General features: G+C 37.6%; 1 protein-coding gene across 1 annotated transcript; it reads left to right on the top strand.

Annotated features, from left to right (window-relative positions):
- Positions 1-15,410: 15,410 nt before the first annotated feature.
- C16H20orf85 (chromosome 16 C20orf85 homolog) lies at positions 15,411-20,659 on the top strand. The gene is made up of 4 exons (XM_035548480.2): positions 15,411-15,472; positions 16,184-16,262; positions 17,300-17,398; positions 19,799-20,659. Exons 1-4 carry the CDS (start codon positions 15,411-15,413, stop codon positions 19,952-19,954), a joined length of 396 nt encoding a protein of 131 aa, XP_035404373.1. The 3' UTR covers positions 19,955-20,659.
- The last annotated feature ends 1,315 nt before the right edge of the window (positions 20,660-21,974 follow it).

Below are 21,974 nucleotides of genomic sequence, written 5' to 3'. Positions count from 1 at the left end.
ACATTGACTGAAAAATGTGTCCCAATTGGGACATCAAGACTAGATGATGCTGGGAAGACGGAAGGAAGCAGATGAGACAGCTTCAGAACAATAAGGCACTTCCTCCCTCAAGTGATCAGAGTTCACATTTTACCAGTCAGTACAGGTGGGGTATCTGCATCTACTCCAAACAGATTTTTGGAAGTAGAAATACATGTAACTGTACATTTTTTGATATCATTCTTTTAGTCATAATCACCTAAATACATGGACAAGGCAAAGAGGTAATATCTCTCATCAGAACTAGTAAATCCTATTGTGTTTATCTGCATATCTGATTTTGATTACACCAATAAGCGATCCTCATGACTGTGCATTCATTTCTGACATACAGCTGTATGACTAGATCTTTTCCTCCAGCAAAAAAGCTCTAGAGCATCTTCAATAATTTTGCTCCCTTTTCATTGTCATTTTAATTTTTCCTTTTGTTTTTCAACAGAAAATACACTTGATATCCTTCTTCAAGTTCAAGATTCAAGATTCTGTACCAAACTCAGAAACCACCATCAAAATTCTGCAATTGTTATTACAGAATAATTAATATGTAATCTGTATTAATTCTGTAAAATCCTCTAACATATAATACGTTACCTATTCAGGACTGCAGCCCCAGTACCCATATATCCAATGGCACAAATGGCACATGAACAAAAAACAAAGTTGGAGACAGAAAGGCAATAACACATGTAGAGCTGGCGTTTGTTACCAGTGATAAAGCAATGTTCTATTTTACAAAAATTAGATGAAGTTGGATGCCAAGGAAGTCCAGTGTGCTAACTTTACTCAACATGCAGTAGCTGGTTCCTGACCTTTTGAATTTTAAATGGGGAAAATACAGCAGAGCTGAAGAAGCATACTGCTGGCAAGAATATGGAGGAAAGCCTTATTAAAATAAATTAACATTAATTCGAAAGGGTCCATCTGAAACACTTCACATTTTAATTGTGAAGATCTACCAGTTCCAAACACTAATTCTGTTCTGAGTTACTTATTGATGACTAGATTAAATTAGTCTTCAAATTTCATGGAAACAGATAACAAAAGTCAGAATTATAATGACCACGTGATTGTGATACTCCATTCTCTTTGCTATAGGACAAAGTTCCTGAGATAGGGAAGTGTTTTTGTGTGATGGTGAGTTAGAATGTCACCACCAGCTGACAGGCTTAATGCAAAATCACAGTACAAAAGGCAAGTTCAATGACTTTAACAAACGAAAGTGACAGAGAACAATTTTTTGTTCTGCCTTGAACTAGGCAAAAGTGTACAGCTTAAGCCTTGCACTGATACCTTGGTGCACTGTGGATAAGGGGGCAGGATCCCACAAACTATAGAAAAGAAACACGCAGTAATCTTTCTATGGTATATGAAGCCAAAGCACCTGAACAGTGTCAAAATACTAGAGTCCAACCTGAAGGCTGAAAAAAATCACTGAAAGGCATGTCCTCGTTTCATCTTAAAATACAGGTTTCAACAGTCTTCCCAGAAAGTCCTCCCTAATAATATTGATACAGTTATTTTAGAAAACCAAGGACAAAACCATGGAAACTGACACAACTTGCCACCAAATTTGACCGTGAAGACTGGTAGATGCTCTACTGGTGTACATTAGGACCTCCCTCCACTGAGATGAATAAACTATACTCCTTTGAACAGTATGTCTGCTGGTGTAAAATCAACCTTTACTGTGTCGAGTCAGTACAGTGCAAAAGAGCAGGCAAATTCCAGCTGACTTCTGTTGGTTGTCTTGAGACCAGTAGCCAAAATAGCCTTTGAATATGGTCTATAGGGATGGTGGCATGTGCTCAGCAGCAGTCTGATCATTAGTGTGTAAATGCAGTATTCCTGCGCTTACAGGGAAGACAACAGGAATAAGATGGTATCCCATAAAAGTTAAAGACAAAGCTTTTCGGCAGCACATATGAATAAATATCGGGCAATTACGCCTATGGGAGAGCACGTACTAACTACAGAACATGTGCTACTGGCATATATACAGAGGGCCCACCTAGCCCAAGCGAATGAAGCACTTCACAGAAACACATGCATCCCTCTGTGCCAAGCTGGATGCACCATATATAAACACATATTTTGCAAAGGATGGAAAGTCAGGAACATTCTGGAAATTCAAACGTCAGCATTCACAATTCTGCATAGACACACACATCTCTCACTAACTTCAACCAGAAGACCAGTATGTGAAAAGACATCCATCTTAGAGGCAGCCAGACAGATCTCTCTGTAAGTGAAGCCAGTGGCAGCTGTTGACAATGAAAGTATCAGAACTATTACAGCACAACTAAATGACAAACAACTTACAACTAAGTCATGAATCTTTAAAGCAATTATTACATTTGACCCAAGATTGTAAGTACATACTTTTGTCTGCTTGTGCTGAACTACAGAAAACAGTGATTTATTATGCATAGAACTATAATAGGAATCTGGTACAATGCTCTTCTGACTCAGAAAGAAGATGAATCTCTCATACCATAGAAATTGAAATGGCACATTTCATGGATACACAAAGAATTAAAACTTTTGACAGATGTTTATAATTTAGTTCCAAAAATTGTCTGAATGAAGTGATTTTGACATGTATATGTGACTAAAATTGTCCATTGTAACAATTACATGATTTAGAATTTAAAAAAATAATAATAAAAAAATCCAGCCCATCATGCTTCATGTGATATATTTAAAAGCCCCTATTCACTCAAAAATCTATCAAAAATCCTAAATAAAGAGCTACCAAAATGCACTTTACTTTCGTGACACATTGTTGGACCTGATCAAAATCCAGCCATGACATTCAAAAAGATTTAACTACAAGCAGGCAGGCTAACCTGCAGTTATAACAGCCTTCAGGATCTCTCAGCCAGACGGGAAAGATATCTAGTCCCACTCATTGTGAAATAATATTTATTTCCTGAATCAACATAATCCCCCTCATTAAAATGGATCGACTACATTATGCCTAACCAGCTCTATAATACAGTACTCCTACTGCTCTCTGAAAGTCTTTGGAGTACCCATGAGACCTCTGCACAGGACTCATAAAATGCACCATTAGAAAAGTAAAAAAGAAAAATATAGACAGTCATGTATTTGGTGCCCAATCTCCTAAAGCAGGTATAGCCACAACACCCATCCCCACCCTCTTAGTGCACAGCCCACGGATAACGAAGGCAATGTAGAGTTTCCTTCACTTCACATTAAACATGTTAAATACAATTTAAGTATCAGAAAATTCTGAGTTCATGAGTTCAGTTCTTGCCCACGATCAAATACCCTCTCTTTTGAATGAGGACTACAATGTCTCCGCTGTTATGTGCTTCTTATAGTGCGAACCCCAAGAAAGACAAACTGTAATGTCTTCTGTCATCAGATTTTTTTTTTTTACAATTTTTTGTTTCCTAACTATAATAGAACTTCATTCAGTTTGTACAGAAGTCAGTCATTTCATTGACTTTGGGCTTTAAATTGGAACATTGCTGAATAATTCCATTTTCATCAAAAGAAAACCCTCTACGTAGATGTAGAATAAATGATAAAAACTGCAATGCACTGTTTAATGAACAGAAGATTATTGCTTATTCTCAGTATAGGCAAAAAAAAATTGTATGTCACATTCATAAATCAACAGCCAAAATTCCTGCTGTGAAAAATTTACAGTGAAGCTAAATCAGATATTTGGCTTTGACAGTTCTTCACTTTCTAAACCTCAACTTTTCTAAACCTTGACTATGACTTTGGACAGGAAAATTAAATGTACTTTTCCTTATTAACTTCCATATTGACACCTAGTTGCCTGAGAATTCAGAAATCTTATTACTGCTCACCAGAATTGCTGGATGAGTGGTTAAAATAGGGCCAAATTTTTCACCAGCTTTAATGACCTAGAAATCAGAACCTGTCATTTCTCAAGTTCATCTAAAGCTTTTAGGGAAAGTTGCTGTCATTTCAGCAAGTGTTGTCTCCCCAAGGACTGTAATGTCAAAGCTTAAGGCTTCAGCCTTAGAAAGCAGCAAGCTAACTACTTCTAGCTGGGACTAGAAAAGAAAGTGAAGGCAGCCTTGGTGTTTGACCTGGTGTGGTTTGCATACATATAGCATATGGTAGGATAACAACTTCATATCATTGAATCTCTCAGTTAATACAAATACAATTGAAAGCAAAAGCCTTTTGATCCATTGTGTGCATTTGTCTAAAAACAATGATTGATGTTTTGAGGTACTTTGTCACTGTCTGTGCTCAGAGCATTAAACACCTAGAACCTCTGGAACAGGTGAAAACATCCAGCTTGATAGGTTTTCTTTTCCAGTGATAGAAAAATGATGTCTAAAAATGAGCAGAAACCCAGTGAAGGATTACATTAACATGCAATTCATAACATTAGCTTATTAAGCTTTGCTTTATCCTGGATTCTTTTATTCCAAAATTTCCATGTACAGGCTTCAATCAACACAAAAAGCCATATCTGTGCTAATTTCATCAACAACGAGAGCTATTCCTCTTTCCATTTTCTTCTTTCCCAGAAGTTGTAAGATAAAGTTGAAATGAACTAAAAAAATACATGCTGTTAAAGCAAGTACAGGACAGTTCCCAGCACACTACAGATTAATTTTGTTTACATTTTATCACAACATTTTTGTTTGAAAACAGATTGAGAAGCCCTTCCATATCCGATAGAATCATAGGATATCTCGAGTTGGAAGGCACACACAAGAATCGAGTCCAACTCACGGTCCCACGCAAGACTATCTAAAAATTAAAACAAGTCTAAGAGCGTTGTCTAAATGCTTCTTGAACCCCAGTGGGCTTGGTGCTGTGACCACTTCCTTGGAGAGCCTGTTCCAGGGCCTGACCACCCTCTGGGTGAAGAACCTTTTACTAATATCCAATCTGAATTTCCCCTGTTGCAGCTCCATGCCGTTCCCCTTGGTCCTGTCACTGGTCACCAGAGAGCACAGACCAGTGCCGTCTCCTCCTCTTCTCCCCCTCGTGAGGAAGCTGCAGGCCGCCACAAGGCCTCCCCTCAGCCTCCTCTGCTCTGGCTGAACAAACGGAGGATCTCAGCCACTCCTCGTAAGTCTTGCGTTCCAGGTCTTTCACCAACTTTGGTGCCCTCCTTTGGGCACATCCTCACACGAGCTTGCTGTAATGTTAGTGTACCCAAGTGGACAGCTTACAGAAGTGCTATCTGAATAAGATGCCTGATGCAGCCCTTGGACAATCCTCCCCTTAGAAGATGTCTGCAGAAGCATTATAAAGGGCCTGTAATTTTAGTCAACTCCCACACACTACTGAGGCCTTTAACCCATGGCCTTCAGGCTCTTTACACTGGTAGCCCTACCACTGATTTCAGCAGAAAGTCTGGGTGAGTGCTAAGGGTTACAACCTAAAATAAAGAAATTCAAATTAGGGCCCTCGTTCAAACAGTTAAAACAATTAAGCATTTGCACGTCTGCTTGAAAGAACAGTAGAAGTGATTAAATGAGATTCCTAAACCTGAAGTTATACATGAGCAAAACCTTTGCAAAAATTAACAGAAATAAGCAAAAAAAAAAAAACAAAAAGTACAATACTAAATCACAGTCATTTAAATCATAAAGGACAAAACACTAGTGGTTATCAGTCTCCTTATTTAAATGTTGTTTATTTATTTAGAGCAAGTAATTAACAGAACCCTGAGATCACAGATAAAGCTGCCTGGGTAGAATTTCTGTTTCCACACCATAGACACAAAATTCATCAAAGTGAGAGGCTTAAAAGCCTAATGCAGTGAAGACTGAAAATATTAAACTTTTCAAATCCTCATTTCTCTGGCCTTTTCTTCACCCCAGTCTCCTATCACTTTTTTTCTTAAAAGACATTATGTGTTAGGAGAGCAAAGCAGCCTGGGGAGGTGATATTTTACCATCGTCTGTGCTATTAATGCAGTTAAAAAATCCTCAGACTGGAAAAATCAGACAGATGCATCTTCCAGGTTCACATGTGCCAACTCCATCTGTTAAATCATTAAAACACAGGCTTGGCAGATTCTGGAGAAAAACACATTTGCTTTCACTATGAAGAGGAAGAGTAAACTTTCTTTCTGTTCTTATGATTCCCTTTCCCCCATAATTACTTTAATGTGAAAGCCTGCATGAGGGGGTATTATTTAAAATGTTATTGAAAAGCTGTTTCATTGAATTGGGGTACATGTGTGTTAAATTGTATGTCATAACCTGGGTTAGTCAAAGATTCGTTAGACCAAAGCTTATAGCTACATTAAGATGCTTCATCATTTACCTTTTTACTGCATATATCCTGTTACACTACCTAGTTAAACATTCATTATCCTTACAGGGAAGAACCCATCCAGGTTATGTTTCAGCTGCAGTTTACATAAAGAATGGCAAATCTGATCAAAGAAAGTTGCCAAACCTTGAATAAAGTTATGGGTAAAAATAAGCCCTTTTCCAAATCTGTAAAGAAAAAAGTTACTTATTTTAGGATAAACAAAAAGCAGTAAAATCCTAACCTAAATTCAATATCAACATCCTATATTTTCCCAATATCAATACTAAATTGATTTCTGCATTAGTTTTTCTACTACAGTGACTGTACAATCATTCTTCACTATGGCAACATTACTTATGGAGCATATGTCTAAATATTGAGTCTTTTGAATGCAACTAAGTATGCCTAGGATCATTGGATTTCCTAAGTATGACAGTGTAAATATTTTAAATCCCATGACCCCCCACAGCTACTATAAAAAAAACCCACAACAGATTGCTGCAGGATGCATTTCTTTCTCTTTGTATTCTATTGAGGAACTGAATTGCATTCTCCAGGCAGGGGCTTATTCTAACAGCCTTCCAGACATTAATATTGATTATCTTTTCAAAAAATATCTTTCACAGAACATTCCATAGATTACATTGTCCATCGGCAGAAAGGTACAGAGGTAGCAATAACTGTTAAACCAGCCACTGCTTTCTACAATGCAGAAACACAGCAGCATTGTTTGAGACATGCATGACCATTTCCACATACTTAGGAAATTTCTTTTCATTTTCTTGAGTAATAATAAATAAAATCATCATGGTTTTCATGGAAACATTTGGTACAAGATTAAACTTGGTCTGGATAGTAAAGCTTAAAAGCCCATAGTAAAGAAAGGATAATTGTTATCTCTTTGAGCATGCATCTCTCTTTGATAGTAAGCTTCCATCCATATATTAGAAGCAGTAGGATCCTTTCAGACTTAGTAGCAGAGAGATGCAGACATAGCTACGGTGCTTAGAAGGGAAAACATGGAAGACCTCAGCAAGCTGACCATGCAGAGCTGCTGGAGTTATGGCTGCTGGTGGGAGAACGAATTTTTACCACAAGAGGGCAAACCTCCTCTGTGGGCTGCTGGGAAGGCACAGGGCAAAACACCTTTTGATATCTAGGACCAAAACGGTGCAAAAAATTTAGTGTCTTCTTAGCACTAGGCATTAGCCTTCTCTCCGGCAAGACCTCTCACCACAGGGAGGAGTGACCATTTTCCAAGGGAATTTTAACACAGTTTGGCTTATATTCCCAAAAGAACTTCTTGGTACAGAAAACGGACTTCTTGCTGTAGAAATTAGTCTGTATTAATCTACCAAATTCTATAGGAACTTTAGTTCATATAATAAGTTAACAAGTAGTGCAACTTTTAAAGCAAGATTTAAATTAAACAAACATATGTTTAATATGTTAAGTTTGATATTTTCAACCCATGCTCTTCTGGATCATTTTACCCAGATCAAGAGTAATAATTCACAATTTTGATAGACTCCCTCTGAAAACAGTATCTTCAAATTCGATTAGAAATATTGCCTATTTCCAGAAGTTCTTCATTCATTCATTCCCATCTGACTAATATGTACCAATACTTTACAAATATTTCCAACCACACACTTAAAAATTTATAAAAACAAAAGATCAAGTAGTGTGACCAATCAAGGCAAATTTATCAACTGCTATAATTTAGTGAACCCAAAGCAAGTGATATGTACTTTTAATGTCATTAATGCATGCTGAAAACAATCTGCTACAAGGGTAGGCAAAGTACTTTATTCCTTGTTCTTTAAAAACATAAAATATTTTATATTTGTGTATCTAGAACAAGTTTCAATTAATATTTAAATGCAGGTCAAAATTTTATATTTACAAACTCAATCAATAAAAAATGCATTAGTAATTTTAAAAATTTAGTGGTAGGATTATCTGAATTACCTTTACATTTGAATGGGATTTGGGTTAATTTTAAGCTTTAAATAAAATATATTCTATTTAAACCCAGCAGTTGTACTCGGAGATTTTATCTGAGACTTTTGTTTGCTTACAGTTTTGCAGATATTTTATATCATATTAACAGTTGTTTTCCCTTTAGCATTCTTAACAGCAAAGCGGAGAAATGAACAGCTATTTCACATCAAGCTATCTGCTTTTGCAAAACAAATACATTTGCATAAAGGGTATTCCATTGCATTGTAGTTTCAGCAAGACATCCTCCCAAACGATTTTCTGCATCAAGGCTCATAAAACAGACCTTAGCTTTGAAACAGAGGTCTTACATCATGTGTTATGAACTGCACCTTTTATAACTGTCAATTGTCCCTCACAAAATGTCTGCAGGAACTGCAAGTCTTTCACAAAAAGGGGCTGGAATGCTGTGTTGACTACGACTGGTAATTCTCCTGCTTTTTGTAACAGACAATCAACAACTTTAAGAATTATTCTTGTATTTACGCAGTCCTGGAAGAATTCTTAGAACACTCACCTGCCATACTCTAGTAAGACCAGTCTAATATATATATATATATAAAAAAAAAAAAAGATATTTCAAGATATACAAAACCAGAGTACACAAGTGTACCAAAAATCAAAACAATGGCACACTGAAGAACACAAAGCAGAAAGTATACTTCAAACGTTTCCAAGAAAAAGGTTGTTCTAAGTATATATTTCTTCCTAGCAAGTATTAGCAAGTATTTTAATGCATGTGCTCAGATGAAGAGCAGAAAAAATGCATCTAATAGAGGCAATAACTTTATCGCATTATAGCTGCAAATAGAGAAATCTGAACTAAAACCAAATACCCTCATAAATTAGAGCACAATGAGATGCTCATAACCATTATCACCTACAATCACCCTCAAGGGAAGCAAAATTGCATGGGACTAACAACATTTTCACTTATTCTAAAATTTAGAAAAGGCTTAAAAAAGTTTTACATGCATATTACCTCAGAAACAATGTGCTACTTATTCTTCCTAGCAATGATATTTTACATAGCATTCTGGGATCAAAATGTAATTTCAACAATAATATATTTTCTGATGTTCTCCAAGGAAAAATTACTAGTTTCTTCTCTCTAAAAGGATTTAGATGGAATAACATCTGTGTTGAGATTATTGTGAATATGTTAAACTGACAGCAAGTCTCTAAGGGGCACTGCTCATTAATGTTCTGTGCATAAAATTAAAACTTGAAATATATTTTTCAATCCATTTTGAATCATTTAAGCAATTCTCATGCAAAGAAACTATTGTGCTGCAATAATATATTTGCAGAGTAGAATATGAAAGCTATTAAAATGTCCTAGACCCCCTGCCTTTCATGCAAAAAGAAAAAAGGCAGCTCTTCTGATTTGAAACATGCACTGTATTGAGGAAAAAAAAATACTTTCAAAGACCATGAAGAGTTTGATTTCAGTTTATAGAATGCAACAAAATTCCAAATTATGCCTTTTTTACTTCATCTTTAATTCATACTATGCCTAGGTACTCCAGCACATAATGGGGGAGAAGTCTGGTACATGTTGCACATGGGCATTTGCAGGAACTGTTTACAGTGAGGAGACTAGATGTGGTGGTCTTGTTCCCCATCTTTGGGACCATTTCAGGCAGCATCGTGCAAGCCCCTTGCAACTGGAGCTGTGGAGCAGTGCTCAGGGGCAATGCCTATGAATAAGGAATTTTAATGTAAATATGTCCTCCAATTTGAAAATGACAAAGCCCTCCATGTCACTAGCAGAAATAGTTTTATTTGGGGAGCATGTACACTTACTCCACCAACTATAGCACAAAGGTAAGTGTTTCCATCCAGGATAACGGAAGGAGGTATCATGCAAATCTTTATTTTGAACCAGAAAGCAATGAATCTTCTCAAAAACAGAAACTGAGGAATTATTGACAAGTATCTAAATTCAATAAAGATTGTTCGTCCCCTTCAAGCACAGAGATCTGCATAAAGCTGTAGCTGTGACATCTTATAAACAGAAAAGAAAGCATTTTACTGGGAAAATAGGACACCAGACACTGTTCAAAAGTTGTTGGATAATTACAGCCACAACATGATCTTGACCATTCTAAATTTGGCTACAAAATACAGTAGTTTTAACCCAGCCATGGATTCCTCTCAAATAGTAAACCAGGAACTACAATTAACATATTCCTGATGGTACACACTATAGCAGTTTTTGCTAGCAGGGTTTGGTTGGTTTTGTTTGGGATTTGTTTGTTAGTGTGTTTATTTTCTTTGTTTGTTTTGGTTTTGGAGTGAAGCCAGAAACCACAGTGTCAATAGGACTTAGTTTACTTAAAAGAAATCACAGTAATCTTAACAAGCACTTTACCACTCAAGCTTCCTACACCTGAAATATTTAGAAATATTAGCAAAAGACCTAAGTTATTTCTACAGTCTCCTCTATTAGGCTTCCACACTTAGTATTGCAAATGGTATCATGGAGCAACAAGTACAGAACTGCCCAAAAGTGCTAATTGACATTTTTGGTAAGGATTTTCAATGGAAGAGCGTAAGCATAGATATACATACACTTCTAACATCTTCGTTTTCAGAGGTTTCACTTCAGAGTTGAGAAGCATCGATGGTTAGTGTGTACCTGGAAGAAGAAAATGTTTTTCAGGTTCTTAAATGCAAAAATGGTAGTGCTTATAGTGTGAAGTATAGGCCTTCAGAAATAAAACCAGAGAACATGGACTGGTATGCACCACTGTGGGTTTCCTTAGGGACGTTAGCATTCTCCTTTCCCTCGCTGCTTTATCTCCCATCTGTGTAGAGTATTTGTACTTTCCAGCCAAGCAGCCTAGTCAGAGCACTGACAGTCGCCCCCACAGAGCTGCCAGATGTACAGCAACAGTCACATCACATCAGGAGCGTGTGGGTCTTGTTGGTCACACACAAGATAGTGGCACAGCCCTGAGACAATTCCCAAATCACTAACATGTGCTTTCCATTGCACTGTTGGAACGTCTCAGATAGAACACAACAGCAACATCTATGCCAGCAGGACACAATACAATAGAAGTTGCAGAGCCCCCTGTGCTGCAGCTGTTTCCAAGCAGAATTACATCTATAATGCCCATCTCCTCATACTTCTATTATACTCGATCTTTACAGTTGCAAGTTAGTTTGAAAATTTTTCAGAAAACAAGTACAAAGGTTCATTTAGTGATGAGTTCTTCTCAACTTGTAAGCTTTCAGATCATAAAGGGGGAAAAAAGTCCTACTTTATCATTTATATTTTTGCTTTCCCAGGCACTATGACAGTTGCTGCTGCGCATGATGAAGCCCACCGTTACAACAGCACGAGAGGATAGCGTTAGAAGAATCTCCCAGGCAGGCTTATGTTGCTACAGGCCTGAGCCTACCAGAAGTTCAGGCAGTCCCTACATTGCTAAAACCTCCTCTAAGCTGAGCCAAACAGATGAGTTCCTCAGGGACTGTCCTGCCAAACCGCATTACATGCTGCTGTTCCCCAGGCCACCTCTGTCTGCACTCTCCTTGCATGTACACAGGGGAGCAAAACAGTGAAATAGCAATGGCTTTTTTACATCATCCCAAACTTCTCAGAGAGGATTCTCAGCTGTACTTTTTTTTTTTCCTGGTATACTTCCAACCTGAACAACGCAGAGCTCTTAGTAAAGAGATCAAGGATTTAGATCTAACTGCAAATCTGTGCTGAATAATTTAAAATAATAATTTACGTTTATGTGCTAAGTAGCAGCAAATATAAAAATACTCAAAATACCATTTACAACAAAAAATAAACTTTTTCTTTTTTTTTTAAATTTCCTACCCATTCTCTGATGAAAGGCAGAGGACTCTTATCTCTACTGGCAAGAATAGTTAAGTGCAATAAAATCTGTGCAGTTGATAACATGACGCTGGAATTGGGGACATGACCTAGGTTTGGCCTCATAACTGAAGCTAGAAGTTACAAGACAGCTGGTGTAGAGTACTGTCAAGCATGATGTACTTTATACCTGCATCTATAGCACTTGAGCACAAGTATAATCTGGAAGCATCAATCTCAGCTCATTCAGTGGAAGTTGGGATGCTCATAAACAACACTTGCAGATACTTGCATAGAGCCTGAAAGAGAAAACTTCGTTCCTTCCAAGCAATTTCCAAGATTAGCACACAAAGTTATTGTACGTTAATCTGGACATTTCTCTATGAACAAGCAATATGAAAATCATTAACATTTTCACGTCAGGGCAGACACACGAGATTCCCAGAAAACGGAAATTAATTCATCTTGAAGACTATGAATGACATCAGAAAAGCCACCGTTCCAGTTTTAAGATGTCCACCTAACCTCGGCTGTTCATTTCAGCTCATGCATCACCCCTCCTGTCCCCATTCCATCTATTGTTTTGATTGTAGAAGCTCAACTGCTTGATAACAAATTATATCAGCAATCTGATCTTCTCTTACTGCAGGATCTATTTAAGTCTATTTGGTTCTCTAACCTATTTCACAGAACAGCACCACCTGTACGTGTATCAACCATGCCAAAGCTGCATCTTTGTAAACGCTCAGATCTATCTAGCATTATCATCCAGTGCGGCCCTCCTACAAGCCCTCCTGCATTGCCCCATCACGTGCTGGTGATAGCGTTTGTAGAACACAGAAGAGCGTGGGTTAAATCATCTTGTTTTCCACTTGGTTTGTTTTAATCCCTATCAGTGCCTCAGCTCCACTAGCACTTGTACTATCTGCTGTGAGAAGGGAGCAAAGGGTCTGTAAAAAACAAAACACGCCAATTCCACAGCAGTGGGGTGATGTCTTATGGCAGGTGAAAGAATATCTAAAACTCAAGAGGCCAATCTGCTACTCTCATGTTACATACAGGTTGTAAGTTCTTGAATGTTCACTTGATCAACAGCAGCACTACTGAGTACCTGAATAACTGGGTAGTTTCTAACTGGAAGAGGAATAAGCAGTAGTAGTAGGATTTTAGCATTTATGGCCTTAGGATTTAGCATTATAGCCACATTAGTTTACCCATCTTAGAAGATCCAAATATTGCTTGCCTTTAGACAAGATACCAGGTCTTTAGACTCAATTCTATTTAAACATGTATCTTCAGTGATTTATTATCTGCTTCACCATTTGCCACATGTTGACAAATGCTGCTGTATCTAACTACAAGACCCAGACTTTCAGCAGATGACCTTTGAATCTCAATAGACATGTATCCCTAAGTCATTCTGTATAGTTAGTAGCTCATTAAAATCCTATTTCACTTTCTTGGTTCACATTGCCTATGTTTTAATGTTGCCCTGTGCTCATAAGAACCTGATAAGACCTAAAGCTAACAATTCACTTATTTGCATCACCCCATCTGAAAAATAATCAGTTACGTACGAAAAGGGAAACCCTGAACATTATCCAGTCCTGTTTTTACAAAATTAGTATAAGTTTCATTCTCTCTTGACAAATGCTACTACAGTTTAAATCCTGACACATAGTAAACTATCAATTTGATTGCTTTCATTAGCAAATTACTTATTTTCACGGAAACCATCCAGACTGTAATAAGAGAGCTCCTGAGATAAATGTGACTAAGCAGCAGGAGTTAATTAAATAGGACAATGAGTAAGCATTTATGGGTGTGATAGGACACCCAGCTGATCTAATTGCTAGTCTAATTATCAATTAGAGAGTCAAGAAATGGCATGTAAGTGAAATATTCTATTTACTGATAGTTTAATGATTTTTGAAAACCCAGAAGAGCAGTATTAATTACTATTTTAGGATTACAAATAGTTTTTTTCCTCTTATTCAAACAGAAGTTCTTGGTATGTCTAAAATGACTCCCAAAGGTATTTACAGACTTCTCATATTCAAGTATTTAAGACCTTCAGTTATTTTGCTCTACAGAAAACAAAAAAATACATAAAAAGTAGCAACTAAGCATTCAAACACTACCTATAAACCATACAGCTCAGGTCAAAATCTTTCTGCAGTTATTTTATAATATGGATAATAATTGTCTGCTGGTGTCAATAAGTTACCCTAACTATTCACACTGTTAGTACAAACCCATTCCCATAAAGGGGCCATGGAACTATTTAAACCCCTAAGCACAAAGAGCCAGTTGGCTACACTCAGTGTTGCAATGATTTATAAAGCAACAGCAAGAAAATAAAAGCCCCCCAAAAACTGGTGGAGAGCCAAAAATATCAATATATTGGAACACAGTGAACTTTTAAAAAGTTGTAAATATTTTTGGAGGTTTTCACATATAACCCATAAAGCATACTGGGATCTTTCTCAGATCTTCTAATATTAGCATGCAGTTTGTAAACAGTAACTTGAAGACAAAGAGATCAGATACTGTCACAAGACCTATGCTATTCCCTGCTACAACCACCAAAAATCAAATGTGTATAGCAAGGTGCACATCAAGAGCACCAAAGGACTAGAGACAGCAGGTTAAAAGCCCAGAAAACAAAAAGTACCCCCTCGCAGCACACACAGATGAGATTTTGGGCATGTTAACAAGCCAATTCTCTTTGGAATAAAAATGGCACCCTCCAACCATTTTTCACGTCTATTACAATTAAAACTACCACAGGTTTTGTGACCAAAGTCCCCTGCTGGGGTTTCAAAGCCCCCTAGCAGCTCAGGGCCAGGGGGGCACCCAACTGCTTGCTTTCTGCTGAGGGGACCCAGCTCAGCAGAACTGCGGGTTCAGAAAACACCTCTTCCTCCGACACACACTAACTCCTCACACACTTCTCACCTTAGCTCAAACGTTTCTGCACTAAGTGACATTTGAAAAAATAATAATAAAATTAAATTACTAGCAACGTCAAGTTCGCTTTCCTGAGGGACTTTAAGGTGACGAGGAAACCCAGAGTGTTTATTTTTTTGCCTTTCACCTGCGAGACGCGGGTTACGAGGTCACCTCAGGATGCACCCGCACGGCGGCGCCTCAGGCGGCACCGGGTCCGCGCTTTCCCCGCCCGCCCTCAGCACGAGCACGGCCCGGCCCGGCCTCGCAGAGCAACGCCCCAGCGGCCGGGCCCGGTCCCATGGCGCAGCGCCGCACAGACGGGGCGCAGCTGCGCGATTTCGTAGCGGAGGACAAGTGCTGGTAACAGCCCCGGCTCGCCCCAGGCCTTCCCTGCTGCCCCGTCCCACCAAGGCAGCCTCTCCGGGAAGCTCTGCCCTGTCAGCGCAGGCAGCGGGGATTTGTTCATATCTGTATTTCACACGAAGTGGTAAAGCTGGGTGTCCGCCACACTGGGTGTGCTCATTCCCCTGACACCCTCAGAAAGCCGAAGGGTTTTCATACCCTCAGGTGTGAGAGGCAAAGCAGCGGTAACAGACCCCGGGAAGCCAGCACTGCCCCAGTCCCTCAGCCCCTCAGCGTGAGCAACAGGCAGCAGGGCTGGGGCGAGGGGGGGACATCACTTAATTGTACATGGAAAAGTTTCAAGAAGTTTCATCAGCAAATGGAGTTAAAAGCAGGTGTATGAAAGCACATCGGTGCTTACGTCTCACGCCTTTCTAAAAAGGTGTCACAACAAACATGACCTCCTCCAGTTCCTAATGTAAATATAAAATGTGAAGAAGTAACTTCATGCATAGTTTTTCATTTCCACTTCATCATGGAAAATATTTACCACTATCCCTGAGTCAGAGAATTGTTAACACATACAATAACTTGCTATTTTGAGGCAGAGGACTAAAGATTCATGCTATTGCGGTGCTTTTTGACAACAGTTGTTGTGTTTGTTTGTTTATTTTGTTTGTTACCTTTTAAAAGGTAGCTTTCAAAGTCTTAAATATTTCTCCATTTCAGGAAAAGATACATTGAAAGCGAACTAGAAGTTGCAAGAAAGTGGTCTCACAAATGGGGATTCTTGAAAACACCTCCAGAGGTAAAATTGAATGGTATATAAGCAACACGTGAAATTTACTTGCACACAAATTTATCTGGACACAACACAATGAGAGCACAGAAGTGTAGAAAAGTAACGAGTATGCTTTCCTAAGTTAGATTCACAGTTAACAAATGCAGTACCTTTAAGATGGGTTCAAAGTTTCAGCTTTCCCCTGAACAAAATATGGCAAGTGGTAATTTATATGCTATACACATTCCGGTGTATTTCTCTTGAGAAGCATGACTCCCAATAGTGCTAACAAGTAGTAGATGCACACTGACAGGAAAATATTTCCCCTTTGTCTATCCATATGGTAGATTAAAAATCAAGGGGAAAAGGTTCTAGCTAATTAAAATTTCAGTGGAGAAGTTTACAGCAAACTAAAATATTTGGAGAGATGTCTATTCTCGATGATGTTTAGATACTAGAATATAGTATCTTATGATGATACCTTTGGAATCACAATATTTAATTGCTAAAGAACAGGATTGATGCATCCCCTGAATAAAGTTATAAATTTACTTACCGTGGAGCTAGAAGTACTTAAATTGTTCTGGGATTTTTTGAAAATTCCTGTAGGCAGCCAAGTTAACACCTTTAAAATATTTGGTCCTCTAGGCTTCAACATCCATCCTTGATAACCACAGTCTGTCACGTATACCACCTTTGCACAATGCTAACAGATATACAGCTGAAAAGCTGACAAACTCTATGCATTGTTACTGTTGGTGAACATGTGAAATTACCATTTATTAATCTTTGTTTTGTGGTCATATAAGATACATAAGATATCTTTCTACCCTGTCTTGCACCAGTGGGGCAAGAGAGTTGGAATCACTCAGCAGTACTTGCCTGTCATCTGAAATTCAGAATTATACCACTTTCTGAAAACAAAAAGTACATTACAGTGATTTCCAAAGCACTACATTAAGTAGTCCTGTTTTAGGTGGAAAGAACAGTGTGTACAAATGCCGCAGTGAGGGAAATGGTATTGATACCAGTCTTTTTTTTTTCTTATGATATTTTTATTTCAGTTGATTGAAGATGAAAAGAAAGAAAAAACAAAACCCAGGATACAGCTCCCAAAACATCTGCAGATTCGACCTGTGACCCCTGTGGAAAAATATATTAAGGTTAGAAAATTAGATTTTATAATTGTAGTACAGCAATACCTGTCTTCAGAAACTATGCGAGCTCTAAAAATCAGTTGTCTTGTAGCAGTGGGCCTTTACATAAAGGTCAGAGTAAATTGTATTTGCAATGCAAGCAACGCTTTAAAAGCATTCATTTAAGACAAGGAATTGCCCTTTGAATATGGTTGTTAGTTCACAGAGCTTTCACTGTATGTAATCTTTCTGGAAAGCCCCTCCCTCGTACTCTCCTTCGTGGCATCTAGTAACAGAACAGTCATCTGTACAGCTTCTTACAGAAGAGTGCTCACAGAGCTGTTTATGACTACTGACCATTCATTGCTCAAATATACATACACATATCTTACTTCAAGGCTTAGCATAACCTGATCTCTCTGTTGTAACTATTGGTTAAGATGCAGCCATTTTTCTAGCTTTATGTAAGACAGTATTCTTTTTGGCTGAGATGATGCCGCTATCCTCTTCAGTGGCACAAATTAGGTTGGCCAGGAGAAGTCAAGTTCTAACGAGCCAATTCGTAACTATTTGCTTTTATGTTGTATGATTTATATATGTTTTGTCTCACAGTTGGAAATTAGTGGAATGAGAACCTTGGTTTGATTTATAAATATACAGTGTAAGAATCACCACTGAATTGAATAACTATATAGGAGGCTAAATCACTGACAATGGGAGAGGAACATATTCTTAAAAGGGGAGGCAGAGCACACTAACAAAAAGGAAGGTTATTCTACTTAGAAGATTAAGGAGAGAAAAGAGATTGAAAATTCCTACTTGTTGAACTTTCTTTCAAAGGATTCCAAGGGTGGCAAGATAAGGTGAGCAAGTAATAAAAGCTTATACCGAAATTAAACTGAACCAAAAAGTAAGAGTAAGTGCTGAGTGTGGCAGAGAAATTAAATGTCAGAATTTCTGCCATTAGTGCTACTTGTTCTTCAGTTTTGTCTCAAGCATCCAATTTCAGTCAGTCAGGTTTGCCTCTGCTGCACAATGATGGTGTGTGTTACAAATCACACACACAAGTTATCAGCTGCTAAAGTAGCATGTGTAGCCCGGTGCATACTGAAACAGGGATCAGAGTTTCAGTTTCACCTCAGAATCTTTTTATTTTTTATTTTTTTTTGCCAAGGAAGACGGGCTAGGTGTGATTTAGGTCACCCTCTACATATTCGGAGTGAAGTTTCTTAAGTCCTTTTTCAGACCTGTGTGTCTTTCTGCACATTTACCTTCATGGTAACAGTCATTATATCTGTTCTTCTCTCTAGGTTAGATTAATAATTGGTTCTTCATAGTCCCTTCCCCCAGATTATAAGTAGGACGTGGTTTCCTCCATTATCCAGCTCAGTGGGTGGCACATTTGGCCATAAAAATGATCTTTTCAGAGGAACTGCTCCACCGAAATATCATAAACATTTCCTAATCTTGGCCAAAGAACAAAGTGAAGCAACTCTGGCAAGAGAACTGAAACATTGTTCTCTTGCTGTGTATTTCTCTACTAAGTCCCCAGATGCTAAAATGATATAACATGCTCGATTGGGAAGATTCAGCCAAAGTAAGCACAGCAGTCAGTGAACAGAGGTTCTTGACTTTTGGTGTGTTTCCTCTTTAGCAAGATTAGTTGCAGATTAACTTGATGCTTACCCATCTTTTAAAGTAGAAAAGTGGGATGGATAAGTACTTCTGGATGCAAAAGTCAGCTTGGTCAGTAATATCTTTAGCATTTGGCCACAAAACTACTATTACTTAGCTGCATTGCTACCAAACACATTGCATCAAGTATAAAATGTTGTTTTTCCTGTTTAGAGACATTAACTAGCTTAAAGATTATTATTACTCTGTAAGGAAAAAAAGTTAAAACTGAAGCTTAAATTCTTGTAATTATGTAAAGCCAGCAAAGCCCTTAGAAACATACTGAGCAAAACTATATATATATATTTTTTTATAAAAGTATGCTAACGTATATACTTAACTTTTTTTTTTTTAATTTCCTGTTATAAATACCAACTGAGGCACTAAAAGAATTCTTAAAAAGAGCGGTAGATGAAAGTAAGTTACTTCACTGGAATTTGGCCGTTTTACTTCTCTCTTCCCCTGTGCCTTGCTATAGAATGGTACCTAAACTATCCTAATGACTTTTTAAATTATAAGCCATCCTGCATGATAAATCAAACTTGCATTCAACTAGGCAATCTTTTGAAGTTCTTATTTCCTTCCATTAATGTCAGTGTGTGTTCAGGATATTAATTCATTGGATTGCATTTAAAACCACTATTTTTAACAAGTTCTCATTTCCATCCACTCGAGCAAAAAAGATGTTACATGACAGAAATAACAATCAAAAATCTTTTAATTATTGAATTCTATATGTTACTTTTATTTTAGGTGAATCCATCTCCTCCAGTACCTACAACTACCCAGGGATTTATCGGCTGGAGATCATCTGTTCCTGGGCTGGAACTCGAACGTTGTTTTGAAATCCAAAGCAGCAAAGGTACCTTTTTCAAGGATTTGAAGTGGCCATGTGAGCCCTCTGACTGACATTAAGAAATAACAATTAGGCACATAGATCCATTTGTGTTCCTAAATTAACATTCTCTACTGGACTGTTAAGCATTTATCCTTTCAAATTATCTATCTAAACGTCCACAGTCATTTTGGTAACGTGTGAACAGTGAACATCTTAATAAAGCATTTTACTTGTTGCTCATTTTTTTGAAATCTGTAGCATTCAGGCTGTTAATACTGCTTCAGATAAATTTAGAAGCAACAATGAATAAACTCATGCAAATATAAGAGAGCAGGTACTACTTTTGTTAGCGTTAGTAACTGTATGATTTTAAAATATTTATTGAAAGTTTTTAAAAAACCTGTTTTGAAATGGCAGAGCACTTTTTGTTTTTTAAATTGTTTCTCTGTGAAAGCCTCCACTCAGACGCAGTTTCACAGCAGCTTATTCAAACGTAGATACAGACTGTCATGCTCTTGACATGTTCCTACACTGCTGCTTATTCCATCACTTACCAGTATTGGAATCTGTGTTGTAGAATTGGTTTTCAGTCAGATCAGCACTTTGAATGAGCTCACTACTGAGTTGCTCACATGCCTGTGCTAGCATGAAAGAGACTCCTTTGCAAAAGAAAGGGATGGGAAGGGGCAGAGGACAGTAGCAGGCATGACTTAAACTGGCTCAAGTTGCCATGAAACTGCACCCTTATATTTGGAAAGAAGCTTTCCTCATTAAAAAAAAAAAAAGATCCCAAACTACCACCTCCAGAAAAGATAATTATCAGGTTTCATTATAGCATACCCGCTGTAGCTTGAAAAAAACAAAACAAAACAAAAAAACTACAAAACAACAAACAGGCAAATCATAAGTTTAGTCAAGCCATAATTATTAAATGCATTGTCTTTTACATTGTGCATGCTTTACAGGCAGTTTGTGTACTTCGGTAAGTAATTAAATTCTTTCCAGTGGAGTTGCCTGATTGGTTTAAGTAAATCATACAAAAGCCATTCAGCAAAATGAAGTCACTTTCAAAACACAGTTTTGGTATCAAAGCAGTTTTTTAGTTGTTCAATTAATTGATCAAAATGCAAGTTTCTAAGCATAAGTTTCTAAGTAAAACTAAGTTACAAAAAAAAAAAAAAAGAGAAGCTAAATCGGCCTACTACAAATATTTTCTTGCATTGAAAATTTCTAAATCCATCCATTGTCAGGCATCATTTAACACATTTTACATAAAAACAACAACATGTTATCAAATCATTTCTTGTGGCAAGCTTATTTTCAGAAATATTTGTGTAGAAATCAAAAGAAAAAACAACCCACATTAACAATTCCAGTAGTTTCTTGAGTAACCTACGAGACATTCTTCAGGCTATCAACTACTCACTCTTTGTTTGAAAGGTCTGTTACATAGCATTTAAATTTGGCAAGCTTGTGGAATCTCACTTGTATCATGTTTACCAGACATACCACACCACATAGCACATTACAATATACCAATATTATATGGATAATATAATGATGGAGAGAGATAAAATTAAATACTTTTCTGTACTGTACAAATGATACGCTTAGTGAAACTTTCAGGGATAACCTGCCATTAAAATCAATCAAAATATCAGCTGAGTGAGCATTGGAATGAGCATTAGATCAATCTTGTCTCTGTGTCAGATAAACCTTTATGAATTGGTTCCTCCTGACAGTGATGAGAGATCCAAGATTTTTGGTTTACAATAAGCACATAGTTCCCCTGGATACTAAAAAAGAAGCCGATAGACACTTATTAGTACAATGTTAGCAAAGCAAATGGACATAAGAGGAATGCATTAGGAATATCTGTTTAAGTGAAATGGATGATGTGATGTATGTGCCAAATATTTATTTCAGAAATGTGCAGTATTTGTTCTCTCACGTGTTCTCTCGTGTCAGAAGGTACATTTTACATGAAATATATTTACATTTACATATCTGTTAACAGTAGAGGATTGCACTGGGAGTTACTGGTGTAGCTGTCTCAGAGTTGTAGAGTTCAGTCTTGCTCTTCATTACCTA

Source organism: Cygnus atratus, chromosome 16, assembly GCF_013377495.2.
Source record: "Cygnus atratus isolate AKBS03 ecotype Queensland, Australia chromosome 16, CAtr_DNAZoo_HiC_assembly, whole genome shotgun sequence".
NCBI classification, from domain to species: Eukaryota; Metazoa; Chordata; class Aves; order Anseriformes; family Anatidae; genus Cygnus; species Cygnus atratus.
The sequence above is the reverse complement of the archived record's forward strand: the minus strand, read 5'-3'. Positions and strand labels throughout refer to the sequence as shown.